At 47.9% G+C, this 13,502-nt stretch overlaps 1 protein-coding gene across 5 annotated transcripts in view; it reads right to left on the reverse strand.

Annotated features, from left to right (window-relative positions):
• Positions 1–456: 456 nt before the first annotated feature.
• Positions 457–13,502, reverse strand: part of Xpo6 (exportin 6) — an 89,396-nt gene continuing 76,350 nt past the window's right edge. For all 5 annotated transcript variants that reach the window (XM_087659580.1, XM_087659581.1, NM_001011935.2 and 2 more), the window contains 9 exons: positions 11,547–11,693; positions 10,591–10,780; positions 8,576–8,731; positions 7,463–7,577; positions 7,175–7,346; positions 5,864–6,025; positions 3,938–4,036; positions 3,539–3,769; positions 457–1,097 (listed from right to left, as the gene is read on the reverse strand). In XM_087659580.1, coding sequence (XP_087515706.1) covers positions 996–1,097; positions 3,539–3,769; positions 3,938–4,036; positions 5,864–6,025; positions 7,175–7,346; positions 7,463–7,577; positions 8,576–8,731; positions 10,591–10,780; positions 11,547–11,693 — 1,374 coding nt within the window. In that variant the 3' untranslated portion in view covers positions 457–995. The remainder of the gene's footprint in view (positions 1,098–3,538; positions 3,770–3,937; positions 4,037–5,863; positions 6,026–7,174; positions 7,347–7,462; positions 7,578–8,575; positions 8,732–10,590; positions 10,781–11,546; positions 11,694–13,502) is intronic.

Consider the following 13,502-nt stretch of genomic DNA (forward strand, 5'->3'; position numbering starts at 1 on the left):
TCAACTTCACCCTGCTTTCAGCCTAGAGATACTGTCACCCCTCTGCCTCTCTAACCTTCTGAGGTCTGCTCCATTCAGACATTTCCTGTGATGAGTCTGGCCCTGATCCTTGATACCCACCTGCTGCCTGGCTGCCCGTGACCTCTCCTTCCCTAAGGCCAGTCACTGGTGACCCAAGTCCCAGGGTCCCACACATCTCAGCTGGGAGGAAGTTATGGATCCAGCAGCAAGATAGCCTTGGGATATATGCCTGCCTCTACCACAAGGTCAGTGTCCTAGACAGCAGCTCCCCAAGCCTGGAGCACGTTTCTTGAGGTAGTAGGAGGGAGATGTTGGCATGTCCATGGCAGTTGGGCCTCCTCTCACTACTCTCCCAAGACAACACGGGTCTCAGCAGCACAGAGCTCCACTGCTGGCCTGTGATGGCCCAGGTACAAAGATGCCCCATAGCTAGTGTTTATATAACAACAACTTAAGCATTTTATTTATTCATTAAGCTTCTTAGTATCACAATGGAATGATGAGAAAACAAGGAACAAAAACCCGAGAGTCTTCGAGAATCTCTGACAAAGAGCAGAGACTTCAAGGCAATTGGAGGGGCAGGAGGCTCGACAGAAACAGTTCCAATGTGGAATTTCTCCTGGGCTGGCTGGGCCAGGAGAGGTGGAGAGGTGGAATGGTGAGAAGGTGGCACTGTCGTAAGTGGTCCTTGGCGATTCTGACTCAGGACTGACACACATGATCTGCATGAACCACTCTGTGGGGTCTCTGGTACTTCCCTGGCATCCAGCCACAGGGCCCTCTGCCTGCTCCAAATGCATGGAAACTCTACCAGTGCCAAATGGACTCCAACACCTGCTGTGCTGGTGGCAGCAGGAGAGGGCAGAGGCAGGCAACTTGCTCAAGGCATGCCCATCCAGAGAGTGGCCAAGGCTTGTCACAGACTTCCGTGGCACAGGTGCAGGTGGTGTAGGTGGCGGTGGCAGCAGGCACTCCTAGAGCTTCACGGTGCCAGGGGGCAGGCTGTCATTGCAGAGTCGGTAGTAACGTAGATCATTTACCAGTCTGTGCACATTCTGGGTAAACGAGGGTAGGTCCTGAAAGGCAGGGCAAAAACTGAAGCCTGGCTCTTTTTTTTTTTTTTTTTTTTGGTTCTTTTTTTTCGGAGCTGGGGACCGAACCCAGGGCCTTGCGCTTCTTAGGTAAGCGCTCTACCACTGAGCTAAATCCCCAGCCCCTGAAGCCTGGCTCTTAAAGGTCCCCCATACCCTAACAGCCAAGGCTAACCATCCGCCAAACTCATGAGCTGCCCCCACGCTTGTGCGTTTGGCTCTATGCAAACACAATTCCAATTCCTAAGCAAGGCACTGGTTGGGTCAGATGCACATGCAAATTCTTTTTCAGGGCTCCACGGGCCAGCCCCTGCTGCAAGCAATTCAGAACTGCCCCACAGCTTGCAACTCAGGATCTTGCAAGTTAGACAGGAAGGGAGGGAAGAGCTCCAGCACCACCTGGCTGTCCTTCCCCTTCCCAGAGGCCAGCCTTTGATGGCGCACACCTGAGTCCTTCCTCATGAGTTCCACAAGTCCCTACAAATTACATGACATCTGAGCCTAGCCACAGAGCTGCCCTGCTGGGAGTGGCAATCAGGAAATTGCTCCACTGTTTCCCATACTGCTTAGTGTGAGACAACAGAGCGCCGGCGGATGTGAACAGTACACACACACTGTCACAAACATAACTAACAGCCTGCCCTTGCTACCAAGGTGATCCCTGTGCAAAACTCAGCCACATCAAACAGTTGATACTGCTCCTGCCTCTCCCACCTTCTTCCTCCTTTGGAACTCAGCTCAAACCTGTCCCCATCACCAGATACTGCCTGCCTTGCCTTAGCTGGTCTGGTCAGCACCTGTGTTGAACTTTCAAAGTGCCCTCAGATCAATCATGTTGCATGCTCTCCTGCGACATCAGCTGGGAGCCTGTCCCACTACCAGGTGCCCTTCTGAGCCAAGACCATCTGCAAAAAGGAGTAAAGAGCTGCTCTTTAGAAGGAGGTTGGAAGAGCACGAAGTACCAGGAACAGCATGGCCCAAAAATACACCACACAGCCTGTCTCCCACAAAAGCATGCATGGAAGCAGTTGAATGGCAGCAAGGTGAACCAATACACAACCTCATGGAAAGTGATTCAGTTCAGCCTGAAGAATAGCACAGGGCCTGGTAGTGTTCACCTTTAACCCCAGCACTTGGGAGGCAGAGGCAGAAGGATCTCTATGAATTTGAGACCAACCTGGTCTATACGATAAGTTTCAGGCCAAAGTAAGACCCTGTGTATCGAGGAGGAGGGCAGAAAATAGGTGGATAGTGCTCGAATATGAGAGGCAGAGGGAGAAAGATCACAAACCAAGTTCAGCAAAAGCTACAAAGCGACCTCATCTCAGAATAATCAAACCAAACCAAGCCAAAAACTGACCAAGCAGCACGTTTTCAGTCAGCAGCTCCCAAACACCAAACCAGAACTCCCTCGGTGGAGCCAAGCACGCCTCTCCATTTTCAATATGCATCCTAGGAGTGACCAGATTTAGAACCCAATGTATTAACCAAGAAGTTGACCAATACTGATGCCACTGCAAAACAACTATTAGATATTAGGAGTTGGTCTCGAGGAAACCAAGGAAAAACAATTCAAGTGGCTGAAAAGAGAGAACAAGACAGACCCCCAAAGAAAAGACAATTCTAAGACACAAGAACACATGCCAAATGAGGGGGAGAGAGACCAGAGGTGCTCAGAACAGTACTCCAGCATGGAAGTGAAGAGCACCAATAGAAACCAGGAGCAAGCAGTCTCAACTCCCAAGGGGACAAGAGGGGCAGTGCTTATCCAAAAAGCTTCCAAAAGAACTTGTTCAAAAGAAGGCCTAACGCACACAGAGCAGGAAGGAAGAGCTATGGCCACACAACACAGAAAGAGGGCAGACACACAGCTTGACAGCATGGGGCAGTGGTGCCTTGAGTGACTTCACCCTGGGGGATCAGTGGCACAGAGGGTCAGTGTTATGAGGCCTCTTTAATGAATTTGAGCTGTGCCAGTGCTGCACTGTGAAGAGCTACAGGAAAGCCCAGGGCAGCCAAGCAACATATCTTGAGGACCCAAAGTTGTATCAATCTTTCAGCCTGCCTGAAAGCACAGAGGGGCAGCATGGTTCCTTCTAGACCATTAAGAGACGTGTATTGAGGAGGCAGAGATATGTGTTGAGGGGCGGGAGATGAACAAAAAGAGTCTTGACAATGTGTGGCCTGCTGAGGCCAGGACCTGGGGTCTCAGCGGCTGAGACAGAGAATGTGTAAGCTCCAGAAACCAAGTCCCTGAGAAAGAGTGTGCCCCCCACACCCAGCCCCAGCAGCAAGTTTCTGAGGTATTGAGCACAACCTACTATTAAGGATAACCACACCCAGACCCAGACAGGCCCCTCACTGAACAGGAAGCAAGCACAAGCGCCCACACATGTGTTCCCCATAGCCTGGCCTTTTCTCCTTACCCGATCCATCTTGAAATTCCGCCCCAGAACATTTTTCTGATTGGCATCCACACCATCACAGCTAGTCAGGAACTCTGGAAGAAAGGCTGCAAAGAAGCCATCAAAGTCGACAGAAGCCATGTTGTAAATGGCAATGCCGATCTCCTCCTGCAGAAGGTCATGAGACTTATGAACCAGGACCTGGAGCAGCACGTTCACAAACTGGAACAGCATAGTGGTCCGGAAGATCTTCTGCAAGCAGAGGAGCAGGAGCATGGGACAGGAGGCTCACTAAGATCCTTGGGGCCACCCCAGGCTTAGTGTGTTCCCCAAAGTACTCCCCCAGCAGACTCAAGGGACTCAGACTTGGCTCAGAACTCCTACATGAGGAGGGATCTTCCAGGAGAGGAGGGTACTTACTTTGTGGTATAGTTTCTGCTTCGTGTTCAGAGTCTCCAAGTAGAAGAGATTTTGTTTGAACAGGTGGATGTCAGGTTGAAGAAAGGACTGTCCAAAAGCCTGAGGAGTAAAACTACTATTTAATAAGCAGCATTTAAACTTTCTCAGACACAACCCCTCCAGGGCCTCTACCTTACACCAGAACCAACACCGTGCAGCTCACTGGCTGGCTAGGACGAGTCACCAGTCTCAATACTGCCGTCAGGGCAGACCTCTGTAGTGCACCTCTGGTGCTTCAGCACCCGAGTCTTCCTATGGGCCTCACTCCTTCTGGTCTCATTTACACCTTTGTAAAGGAACCTTTACAACAGCGGTTCTCAACCTGTGGGCCGGAACCTCCACAGGGGTCACAGAGCAGATACTTACATTACAATTCATAACAATAGCAAAATTATAGTTACAAAGAATCAACAAAATAATTTTATGGTTGGGAGTCACCACCAAGAGGAACTGTATTAAACGGTCATAGCACCAGAAAGGTTGAGAAGCACTGCTCTAGAATCTTTTCAAGAACCCATCTTTGAAGTAAGACACCCACACTAGTCAAATCCTTGAGCAGTCTGAGCAGACAGCATAGCCTGCCTGCCTACCTAGGCAATCCTTGCAGGGATTCTCCTTCTCCTTAGCACACATGCCTCACAGGACACAAGTCCTCAGAGGTTCCTTCTCGATCACTTCATCTACTTTGGGGTCAAGCAACAGCATATTTGTAAACTGCCTTAAAGTAAAATGTCTAGGTGTGAAGTCACTAGTTCAGGAGAAAATTGAAAACACACCCCAATACAACATTTCCCGCTCCAATACAAACTGAAAATGGGGAGATGGGGTGGGAGGGGGGCAGAGAGGAGAGGCTAGCAGCCTACAGGAATTCTTCCTATATCAAGTGGCTACTCTACCCCAGGGCTGTTGGCTGTACAAGGAATCTTGTCATCGATGCGATAGTAGTGGGATCTATCTCTTAATGTCAGGGTTACTGAAGCTGGGCTGGGGCAAAGCCTTTGGTTCTGGCTTTTTCCACGTAGCACAAGGTATGTTCATCTCCACTGTAGTGGAGTGTCCCTCACTTCTGAGGGATGGCCCACCTGTGCCAGTGGGCTCATCCTTGCAGAGCTGGTGACTATTTAGATTGTTTCCAGTCTAGAGCAATCATGAAAACAGCTGCAGGTGTCTCTACAGGCTGCGTGAGCATATGCTGTCATTTACCTTAGACTGCTACATCATATGCTCAGCCACATATGTAACACTCTAAGAAATTGCTCAACTATGAAACTCTTTCAAAGAGACTTCTATAAGCCTCGGGTGAGAGGCCATAGCTCAGTTAAAGAAGTCTGCCAACACTAGAACACACCAAGCCCAAGCCCTGAACAGGGCATCATGATAGGAGGCAGAATGTCCTTTCCAAATGCAGACTGCTGGGCTCTCCAGAGATCCTAGCTGCGTAGTGTCCTATAAAGAAGAACCGGGCAGCTCTCAGGCAGATGGCATCTTACTCTTCAGCCCACGTGGACTGGAATTACATGCGCCACCACATGTGTCCAACAAAGGTCCCTCCTGACACTGCTGATAAAGGAAAGGGGTGATGCAGCACACATCTGCTGCTGTCATGTATATGATGTGCCTTCTCCTTTACCTCACAATAACCCTGGGAACTAGCAGTACTAACACTTTACAGATGAAGAGACTGAAGCACCAAGAATCTAACTTTTTAAAATACTAACAGGGTCAGAGCTCAGTGTGACCCCACACTTGCTATAGGGCCAGGTTGGAAGAAGGGGGCCAAATGCCTGAGAAGAACCCAAGGGCCAAAGAATGTAGGTGACACCCAGGAACAAGGCCCACATATTCTCAGGGCACACAGCGGCTTCACAAGCAAGCACTCTACCTTACCTGCATGATGGCACTGAACTGGGGTTCATTCTCCATCTGCTCCTCGGCAATACCCCTCTGCACGCTAGCTAGGACAGTGGACTTAAAGAAGTACCGCCAGTTGTGATGGAGCGTTCGAAAAAGGAGCTCAAACAGCTCAGCCTTGACATCAGGGGACGGGCGCTGCAGAGAAATTCACACAACACTGCACCTTCCCTCCGCGCAGCTTGGAGGCCTCTTGGCGTATAGGCCACCACAGAAGCCTAAGAGGTGCCAAACAGTAGCCAGTATTCACATCCCACCCACACTTCTGCCACTTCCCATGCAGAAGGCTCTGAGCCATCTGAGGGGGCAGTTCACCAGGAGTGCTTAGAGAGACAGGACTGCACTTGAGACATTAGGATGAGTACCAGGAAGCTCTTACTAACAAGTCTCTCAGCTTTAAACAACAGGAAGAAGGGCTACAACATGCAAAGACAATGAAAATGTAGATCTTCTATTCAGAAAGCAGTCACTTCGGTCCTATTTTTCACGTTATGCCCACCCCTCTCCCAGGATGGAAATAGGGAGCTGGCTAACCTTTATGCAACCTGAGAGGCTAATGACAGTAAGATGCCCTAAAAGCAGCACTGTTACCCAAGAGAAAGTCTGGACAGCACTTAGGAATCTGGGAATCTAAAGGTCTCCCAGGAGAGGCAACACGCTGTGCTAATTGCTGCCTGTGTGCAGCTCCTTTTCCTGCAGCCGCCATCAGGATTCTGAGAGCGCAGAGGTCACCGAAGCACAATTTCCTAACTTAAGCCCAAATGTCCAAGTTACCTAGGCAAGCACACAAGCCACATTACTGTCAGCTGCACAGCCATGTGTGGCTCAGTACCCAGGACCCTGGACTTTGGTCATGGGGACAGCTGTAAGAACAGCTCCCATTCACCAACTACTGCTGTCACATCCAGTCTGTGTCTATGCTGACTCTGGGTCTTGCTATAGTCAATCAGTGCCTGTCCTTTCACGTTCCCAGACAACTAAAAGCTCTACCTGAATTGTCACCAAGAGCCCGCCTTGAATAAGACCACCAAGGTGAAAACATTCTTGGGGACAGGGAGGAGAGGTCCTCTGGAAGAGCAGTACATACTAACTGCTGGGCCATCTCTCCAGCTATGAGTTATGAGCATTGAAAAACTCTAGGCATCCACAAACACTTACTCTTTTTATTGTGTTAATTTTTTGTGTATTATGTGTATGATGTATCCATTTCTGGGCGGGGGGAACCTCCAAAAACTATTTACAAGAATATTGAGAAAACACAAGGCACTTTCCCCTGGCCCCACCTACCTCAGCAATGATGGGGTACACTTGCTCCATGCACAGCGCAATGATGCTGGGGAGGAAAGGCTTGAACACCTGGCCAGGCTCCTGAACAACCACTTGTAGGATCTTCAAGAACTTCTCCACCACCCGGCAGCCAGTACTGCCTTCATGGAGGATACTCTCAGCCAACTGCTCTCTGCAAGCAAGAGAAAGTGGTGCTTACAGCAAGCACAGGAAAGGAGCAGAAAGTCCTGCATTTTGTAGCAGACTTGTCCCTTGACTCCAAAGTGCTGGGCAGTGGTGTGTAGTTACCTGGTAAACATGTTGAGGAAAGTCTGTATGATCTGCTCGGTGAAAGGCACGCCCATCTGCACTCTAAGGCCTCGGAACAAGGTGAGGAAGAAGCTCAGCATCTCATCAGTCACATCTAAAGGAAGGACAAGGCAAACAGTCAATACCCTGTGCACGGGGACTAATGACATCCCTGGCTTCATCAATTTTCCTTTGCAATCTGCACTGTCATCTCTCTCTAATGCGTCGTTTGGAAGAAATGTCCCCAACACCATCAGAGCCAATGAAAGAAAGTGGAAGATGATTAAGGGCCTGCTGAGAACACGGCTCTGATCCTGGGAACAGCTGCCTGACTGCTCACAGTAGGAAATGGAGTTGTCTCATCTTGAAGCCCAGCACACTGTCCCGCATCCAGCATGGTCAGCACTCTCAATGAAAATGAACCACTTTATGCTCACATCCAAGAAATTATCCAACTGGGTCAACACCTGAGTACCTTGGCATTTCTCTCTAAGACCAATCATCCCTGTAGTAGGTCAAGGTTAAGTGGATAAAAGTAGATAATGACAGAGCACTCAGGTCACACTGCCCTGGGCCACCAAATGGACTTATTGATTCTGGTTAGCGTGGTTCCATATCCAGGTTGCAATGTCAGTCACATGGGACATTTTGGTTCTTACCATTTGCAAAGTGCTTACAATCAGTGCATCTAAGCTACAAATGCCCTGCTGCCTAACACTGACAAGTCTACTGTGAATGCCTCCAGGAGTCAGACAATATGTCCAGAGTGTCAGCAGCACTGACGGTGGGTTGAGAAACAGCCAGGGGCTAAGTCAGCAGCACCTACCTTTCTTCTTTCCTCTCCTTCCTGCCGTTATGATGCCTACTCTCACCCACCCACCTTAATTTACAAAGGAAAAGTAGGCAGGGGGCTGCAAGCAACTCCAGGTCACAGGACAGGCTCTGTTCTCCTCTCCTTTCCTCTCTGTTTTCCTCTCACGATTTGCCTTCCTTTGTCTGTGTGCATGCCCTCACTGAGCACAGCCCAGCCCGGCTGCTCTGCAGATCTAAGCAGGCACTCTAGCCCTTGTGAACACCATCATCCATGACGCAGGCCTCTGAGCCAATTTTTACCTGACTGATGGATAAAAGCTGGAAAGAGGGCCAGGGAGACCTGAACAGATTCCTGCAGTGACTGGTAGCAGATCTGCCGCGACTTGGTGGATTCCCCAGAAATATTCTCCACGATATCTTCAAAGACACTAAGTGTCTGGTGAATAATCACTTTGGCTGTAAGTCAAGATGAAGCTGAGTTATGTGTTGTCTGACACACAGTATAATTAGAGGGAGCATACACAAGGGAGGGGAGAATCTTACAGAGAGACCAGGAAGACAAGAGGGAAGTCTTACTAATCAATAGAATGTATCTCTTTCATTACAGGACCCCAGAAGCGCCATGTCCTTATCTCTCTCCTCTTCCTTCTTACCTTCAAGACTCCAGTTGTCCTCATGTCTGCACACTTGGACATATGCCTTCTCCCCCTCTACCCACTAGTAACCAATCAAACAGATGGTGGGCTGGGGACATAGCTCAGGTTCTTGCCTAATAAGCACAAGGCCCCGGGCTCAATACTCAGAATCACATCGAAGCTGGGTGTAGTGGTGCCTTTTAATTCCATCACTCAGGAGACAGGAGTGAAAGTTCAAGGTCATCCTCAGCTGCAGAGCTGAGTCTGAAGCAGCCTGAGCTCCAGGAGACACACATAAACACACACACACTCCCAAACACACACACATAAACACACACACACACACACACACACACACTCCCAAACACACACACTCACACACACAAACATACACACTCCCAAACATACACACTCATACACACACACTCCCAAACACACACACTCAACACACATACACACACACACTCCCAGACAGACAGACAGACAGACAGACAGACACACACACACACACACACACACACCCTCTGCTTCTCCACAAAACACCAACTAGCCAACCAAACACCCTATAACTAATGAGGAGACTGGTGAGACAAACGGCCAGGCAATTAGCAGAGGAGAACAGACTCATCTCCCTTCAGCAAGCACCCAACCTGCTGACCACGTAAGCACAGCCTACCATACAGTGTAATAGTGCTGGCTTCAGGACAAATTGCTTGATCAATCTTTGGCCTGTCAGGCCTATAGTCTGATATTGTATGGCTGGTTTTGTTTGTCAACTTGTCTCTGGAGTTATCACAGAGAAAGGAGCCTTCTTTGAGGAAATGCCTCCATGAGATCCAGCTGTAAGGCATTTTCTCCATTAGTGATCAAGGGTGGGAAGGCCCCTTGTGGGTGGGGCCATCCTGGGCTGGTAGTCACTGGTCAGCTAACCTAGTCTATGTGATGAGTTCTAGAAAAGTCATCTCAAAAAAACAAAGAAAACCGGTGGTTAAAGCAGGTTACTGTGAAGAAAATGTGAGCCAGAGAGATCACAAGTTTTGGCCCAGCATGGACTATATGCATTCCAAGCTGGCCTGAGACATACAGTCAGAGCTAACTCAAGCACACTAACAAAAAGAGCTTTATTGCCACCTGGGATATTTCAGGGCATTACTGTTGGCATTAATCTACAAGCAACACCATCCACATGTTTCATTACTCTTAATGTGAAAAGATGTTTTAAAAATATTTTGTAGTTGTTATTTTCAAAGAAACTTGATCCTTTTTCTGTGATTTAGAATCGTCTCATTTCTTTCTCCTTGTTAATGTGTAAATACTCACATCTCAGTATTACATGTAAAGGCACATATTCTTCCAAAACCTCTGAAACGCTTTTATTTGGAAAAGGTTAAGGCCACTCAGAAGACAGTTCACATAAGTATCTGAAGTAGGTTCACAGTCAGCCTAGGGCTTATAGATGGAGGCACCCCACTCGCAGAGGTTCTACAGAGGTTTTCTTTAGGTTTCCAGCCCTCAGGAGAATGTTCTCAGGAAGTACGTCCAGCAAACGTACTAGTGAATTAATTCCTTTGGTAAGTATCTTGCTATCTGAGCCTTTTCTGTGGAGCAGTGATGCTGCTATAAACAAAGGAAGTCACCTCAAGGGCTTTAGGTGCAAACGTCTACACAGGAGCTACTTACTGTCATCCAGTGGCATCTTTCTCTGGGGGGCAGCAGCACTGGGCTTCAGGCTGTGGTAGTCCCGGGAGAGTGCAGAGATGAGGCTGGCATGGTTGATGGAGCGCAGGGGCCACTGCTGCTCACTCTCAGGAAGATTTGGCCATGGAAGAAGCAAGGTGTTAGAAAGTGCACGGCAAACCAACACCTGTGCCTAGAAGGAACCCAAAGGCATCCATCAAAGGTCAAAAGGAATTGAAAGCTGATAGTCAATAGAGACATACATAACATTTAGTACCCTGTACACTCTGCTTTAGATACTAGATGTCTTTCTTACAGCCTGGCTATCCTCCACCTAAAGGCACCCAGGCAGGAAAGAGAAAAACAAAAGTAACCCCAAGTCTGGGTCTCAATGTACAGGGTCAGCCTCAAGAAGCCTAGCTGGTGTTCACCCTGCTCAATCTGGCATCCAAAGCCTGAGAGGGAGAAATCTCAGTAGACACAGAATCTAGCGTGGCCTTTGATGCTGCCTTCTGACCCACAAGAAACCGCTAAGAACAGGCTCACAAGAACACTCTCTTGCTCACATTCAGGTCTCTGAAGAACCTATCTGTTAATCCACCTACCTCCTCCACCGCCTGCTCCTAACTACCAAGCCTTCCAAATAGCTTCTCAACCCCAGAACAAACATGTGTGAGAATATAAGCCAGACTGGCCTGAATCTAGGCGAGCACAGGGACTCTCCTTAGGAGGCAAATGATGTCTCTGCCTATGAATAGGAAAGTTTTCCCATCTGAATCAGGAGTTTGGCCGTGAGTCAGAAAAGCCAGTAGGTTGTGTCAGTGCCGCCCACAGAAGCAGTTCGAGTAGTTGAGGTGGCTTTCAACTCAGAATGTAAAATCAGAATCAGCCTCTTCTGCCTCCACTTCCCTGGATCTCAACCACAGAACTCCAAGGAAGCCAAATGGAATGTGTCCTACCTTGTCTGTTAGGCGCTGGGCAGAGGCATCGATGATGCTGTTGAACACCTTCTGCATTGCAGGGATACTGATCAGAAAGACAGGCCGCACCGTGGTGGCTAGTGAGACCAGTAGGTGGCACGCAGACAGCAGCAACTTGTCTTGGACCTAAAAACAGAAGACATGTGACATGTTGGCTTACTTCATCTTCTGTGTGACTGCTACTGGACAGTTTCTTCAGTTGGCGGCAGCTAATGACTGCCAAACTATACCATTCACTGAAGGATGTGTCTGCAGTGTCTCCTATGACGACTCCCAAATCAAAGGACTGTCTTCTATTCCACACCACTAGCTGCTGCCCTCAAGTCAGCATCATTCTTTTCCTTCTTCCCAGTCACTCTCAACTTGCATATCTCTGTTCTATCACACAGTGCCTTCGCTGGCATGCTGTCCAAGTCTTTTCTTCAAACACAGTAGCAGTCTGAGTCCCTACCCTGGCTCCTCATGAAGCCAAGGTCTCACTCAGCCCTTCCTTTCTGCATTTCATCTCACCAGTCTCCTGGTCTCTCCTATTTCTGTCACTTCAACATGCCTAAAAAAAATCTGGTTCAAATCACTGGCAATTTCCAAACTATAAAAGAAAAGGTCTTGGGAAGAAGTGGTTAGAAATTGGCCTCAGCCATGCCTGTGTTAAACACACACACTCTACTGATAGCCATGCCTGCATCTGAAAGGCTTTTTAGAATAAGGACCAACATGGATAAGACTGCAGAAACACCACACCAAAGGGTCACGGTCTGCAGAATTATTTAAGAAGGATATATCATGGTAATTCCTATAATCACAAAATATTTCTCACCTTTAAACACCATAATCTCTACTTATTCTAAGGAAATTATATAACAAAATAAAGCCATAATCTCTGAATGTATATATTTCGAAAAATATACTAATTTAAACACAAGGTCTCGTACAGTCCAGACGCCTTGGACTTAGTATGTAGCCAAGATGACCTAATTCCACCTTTATTCCTGAATGCTAGGATTTCAGGTGTGTACCACCAAACCAGTTTCTATGCAAGGCTTCGTACCTGTGAGGAAAGCACTCTACTAACGGAGCTAAATTCCCAGTCCACTTTTCCCCCAATGAAATTTACCTAAAAGTGGAGCAAGAGCTAGGTGAATTATGCAACATACTCCTCAGGGGCATCAGAACTTTTAGAAATCACCGTTATAAATACAACAGGTTTATGAAAGTCAACCCAGCTCTCATTAGAATTGACTGCCTGTGTATGCAAGGATAGCAAGAGCCCTTGGATGCATGTGCCACTCAGTCAGCAGTCTTCCCGGGCTGAGGACTTTCTAGGTTCTGTCCATTTTATACAACTATAACATTTACTTAGCAACTTCACTTCTGAAAACCACTCCAGGCCCTCTAGCATATGTCAAAGAGTAGATTAAAAGAGAGCATCTTTCCATCAATGAGAAAGTCAAAACACATCCTCATAGGAAAACAATGGGTACTACGAAAACTCGAGTTGCTCTGTATATTTAAAAGAAATCAAAGCACATGGGGAATAAGAGCAGTCCCTCCAACTACCTACAACTGTCTGTAAAATCACAGAAACACATCTAGAAGGACTGCCACCAGTCTTGACTGTGAGCAATACTGTTTCAAGGAATGAGATCAAACAGTAGCAAAACTTTTTAATCAATAAAAGTGTGTAGGTACTGTATGAGCGATATGAGCACACACAAGACTACACCTGAAAAAGACACATGAGGGCTGGCAAGAAGGCTCGGAGGGGAAAGGTCCTTACCAACACAAACTTTATTACCTAAGTTTGATCCCAGGGACCAGTATGGTGAAAAAGAGAACCAACTCCTACCAGTTATTCCCTGACTTCCACAGGCATGCTGTGGCATTTGTGCACACATGGGCACACACAAGTAAATAAAGGTGATTTAAAAAAAAAAA

This window comes from Rattus norvegicus, chromosome 1, assembly GCF_021556685.1.
Source record: "Rattus norvegicus strain SHRSP/BbbUtx chromosome 1, alternate assembly SHRSP_T2T, whole genome shotgun sequence".
In the NCBI taxonomy this organism is placed as follows: domain Eukaryota; kingdom Metazoa; phylum Chordata; class Mammalia; order Rodentia; family Muridae; genus Rattus; species Rattus norvegicus.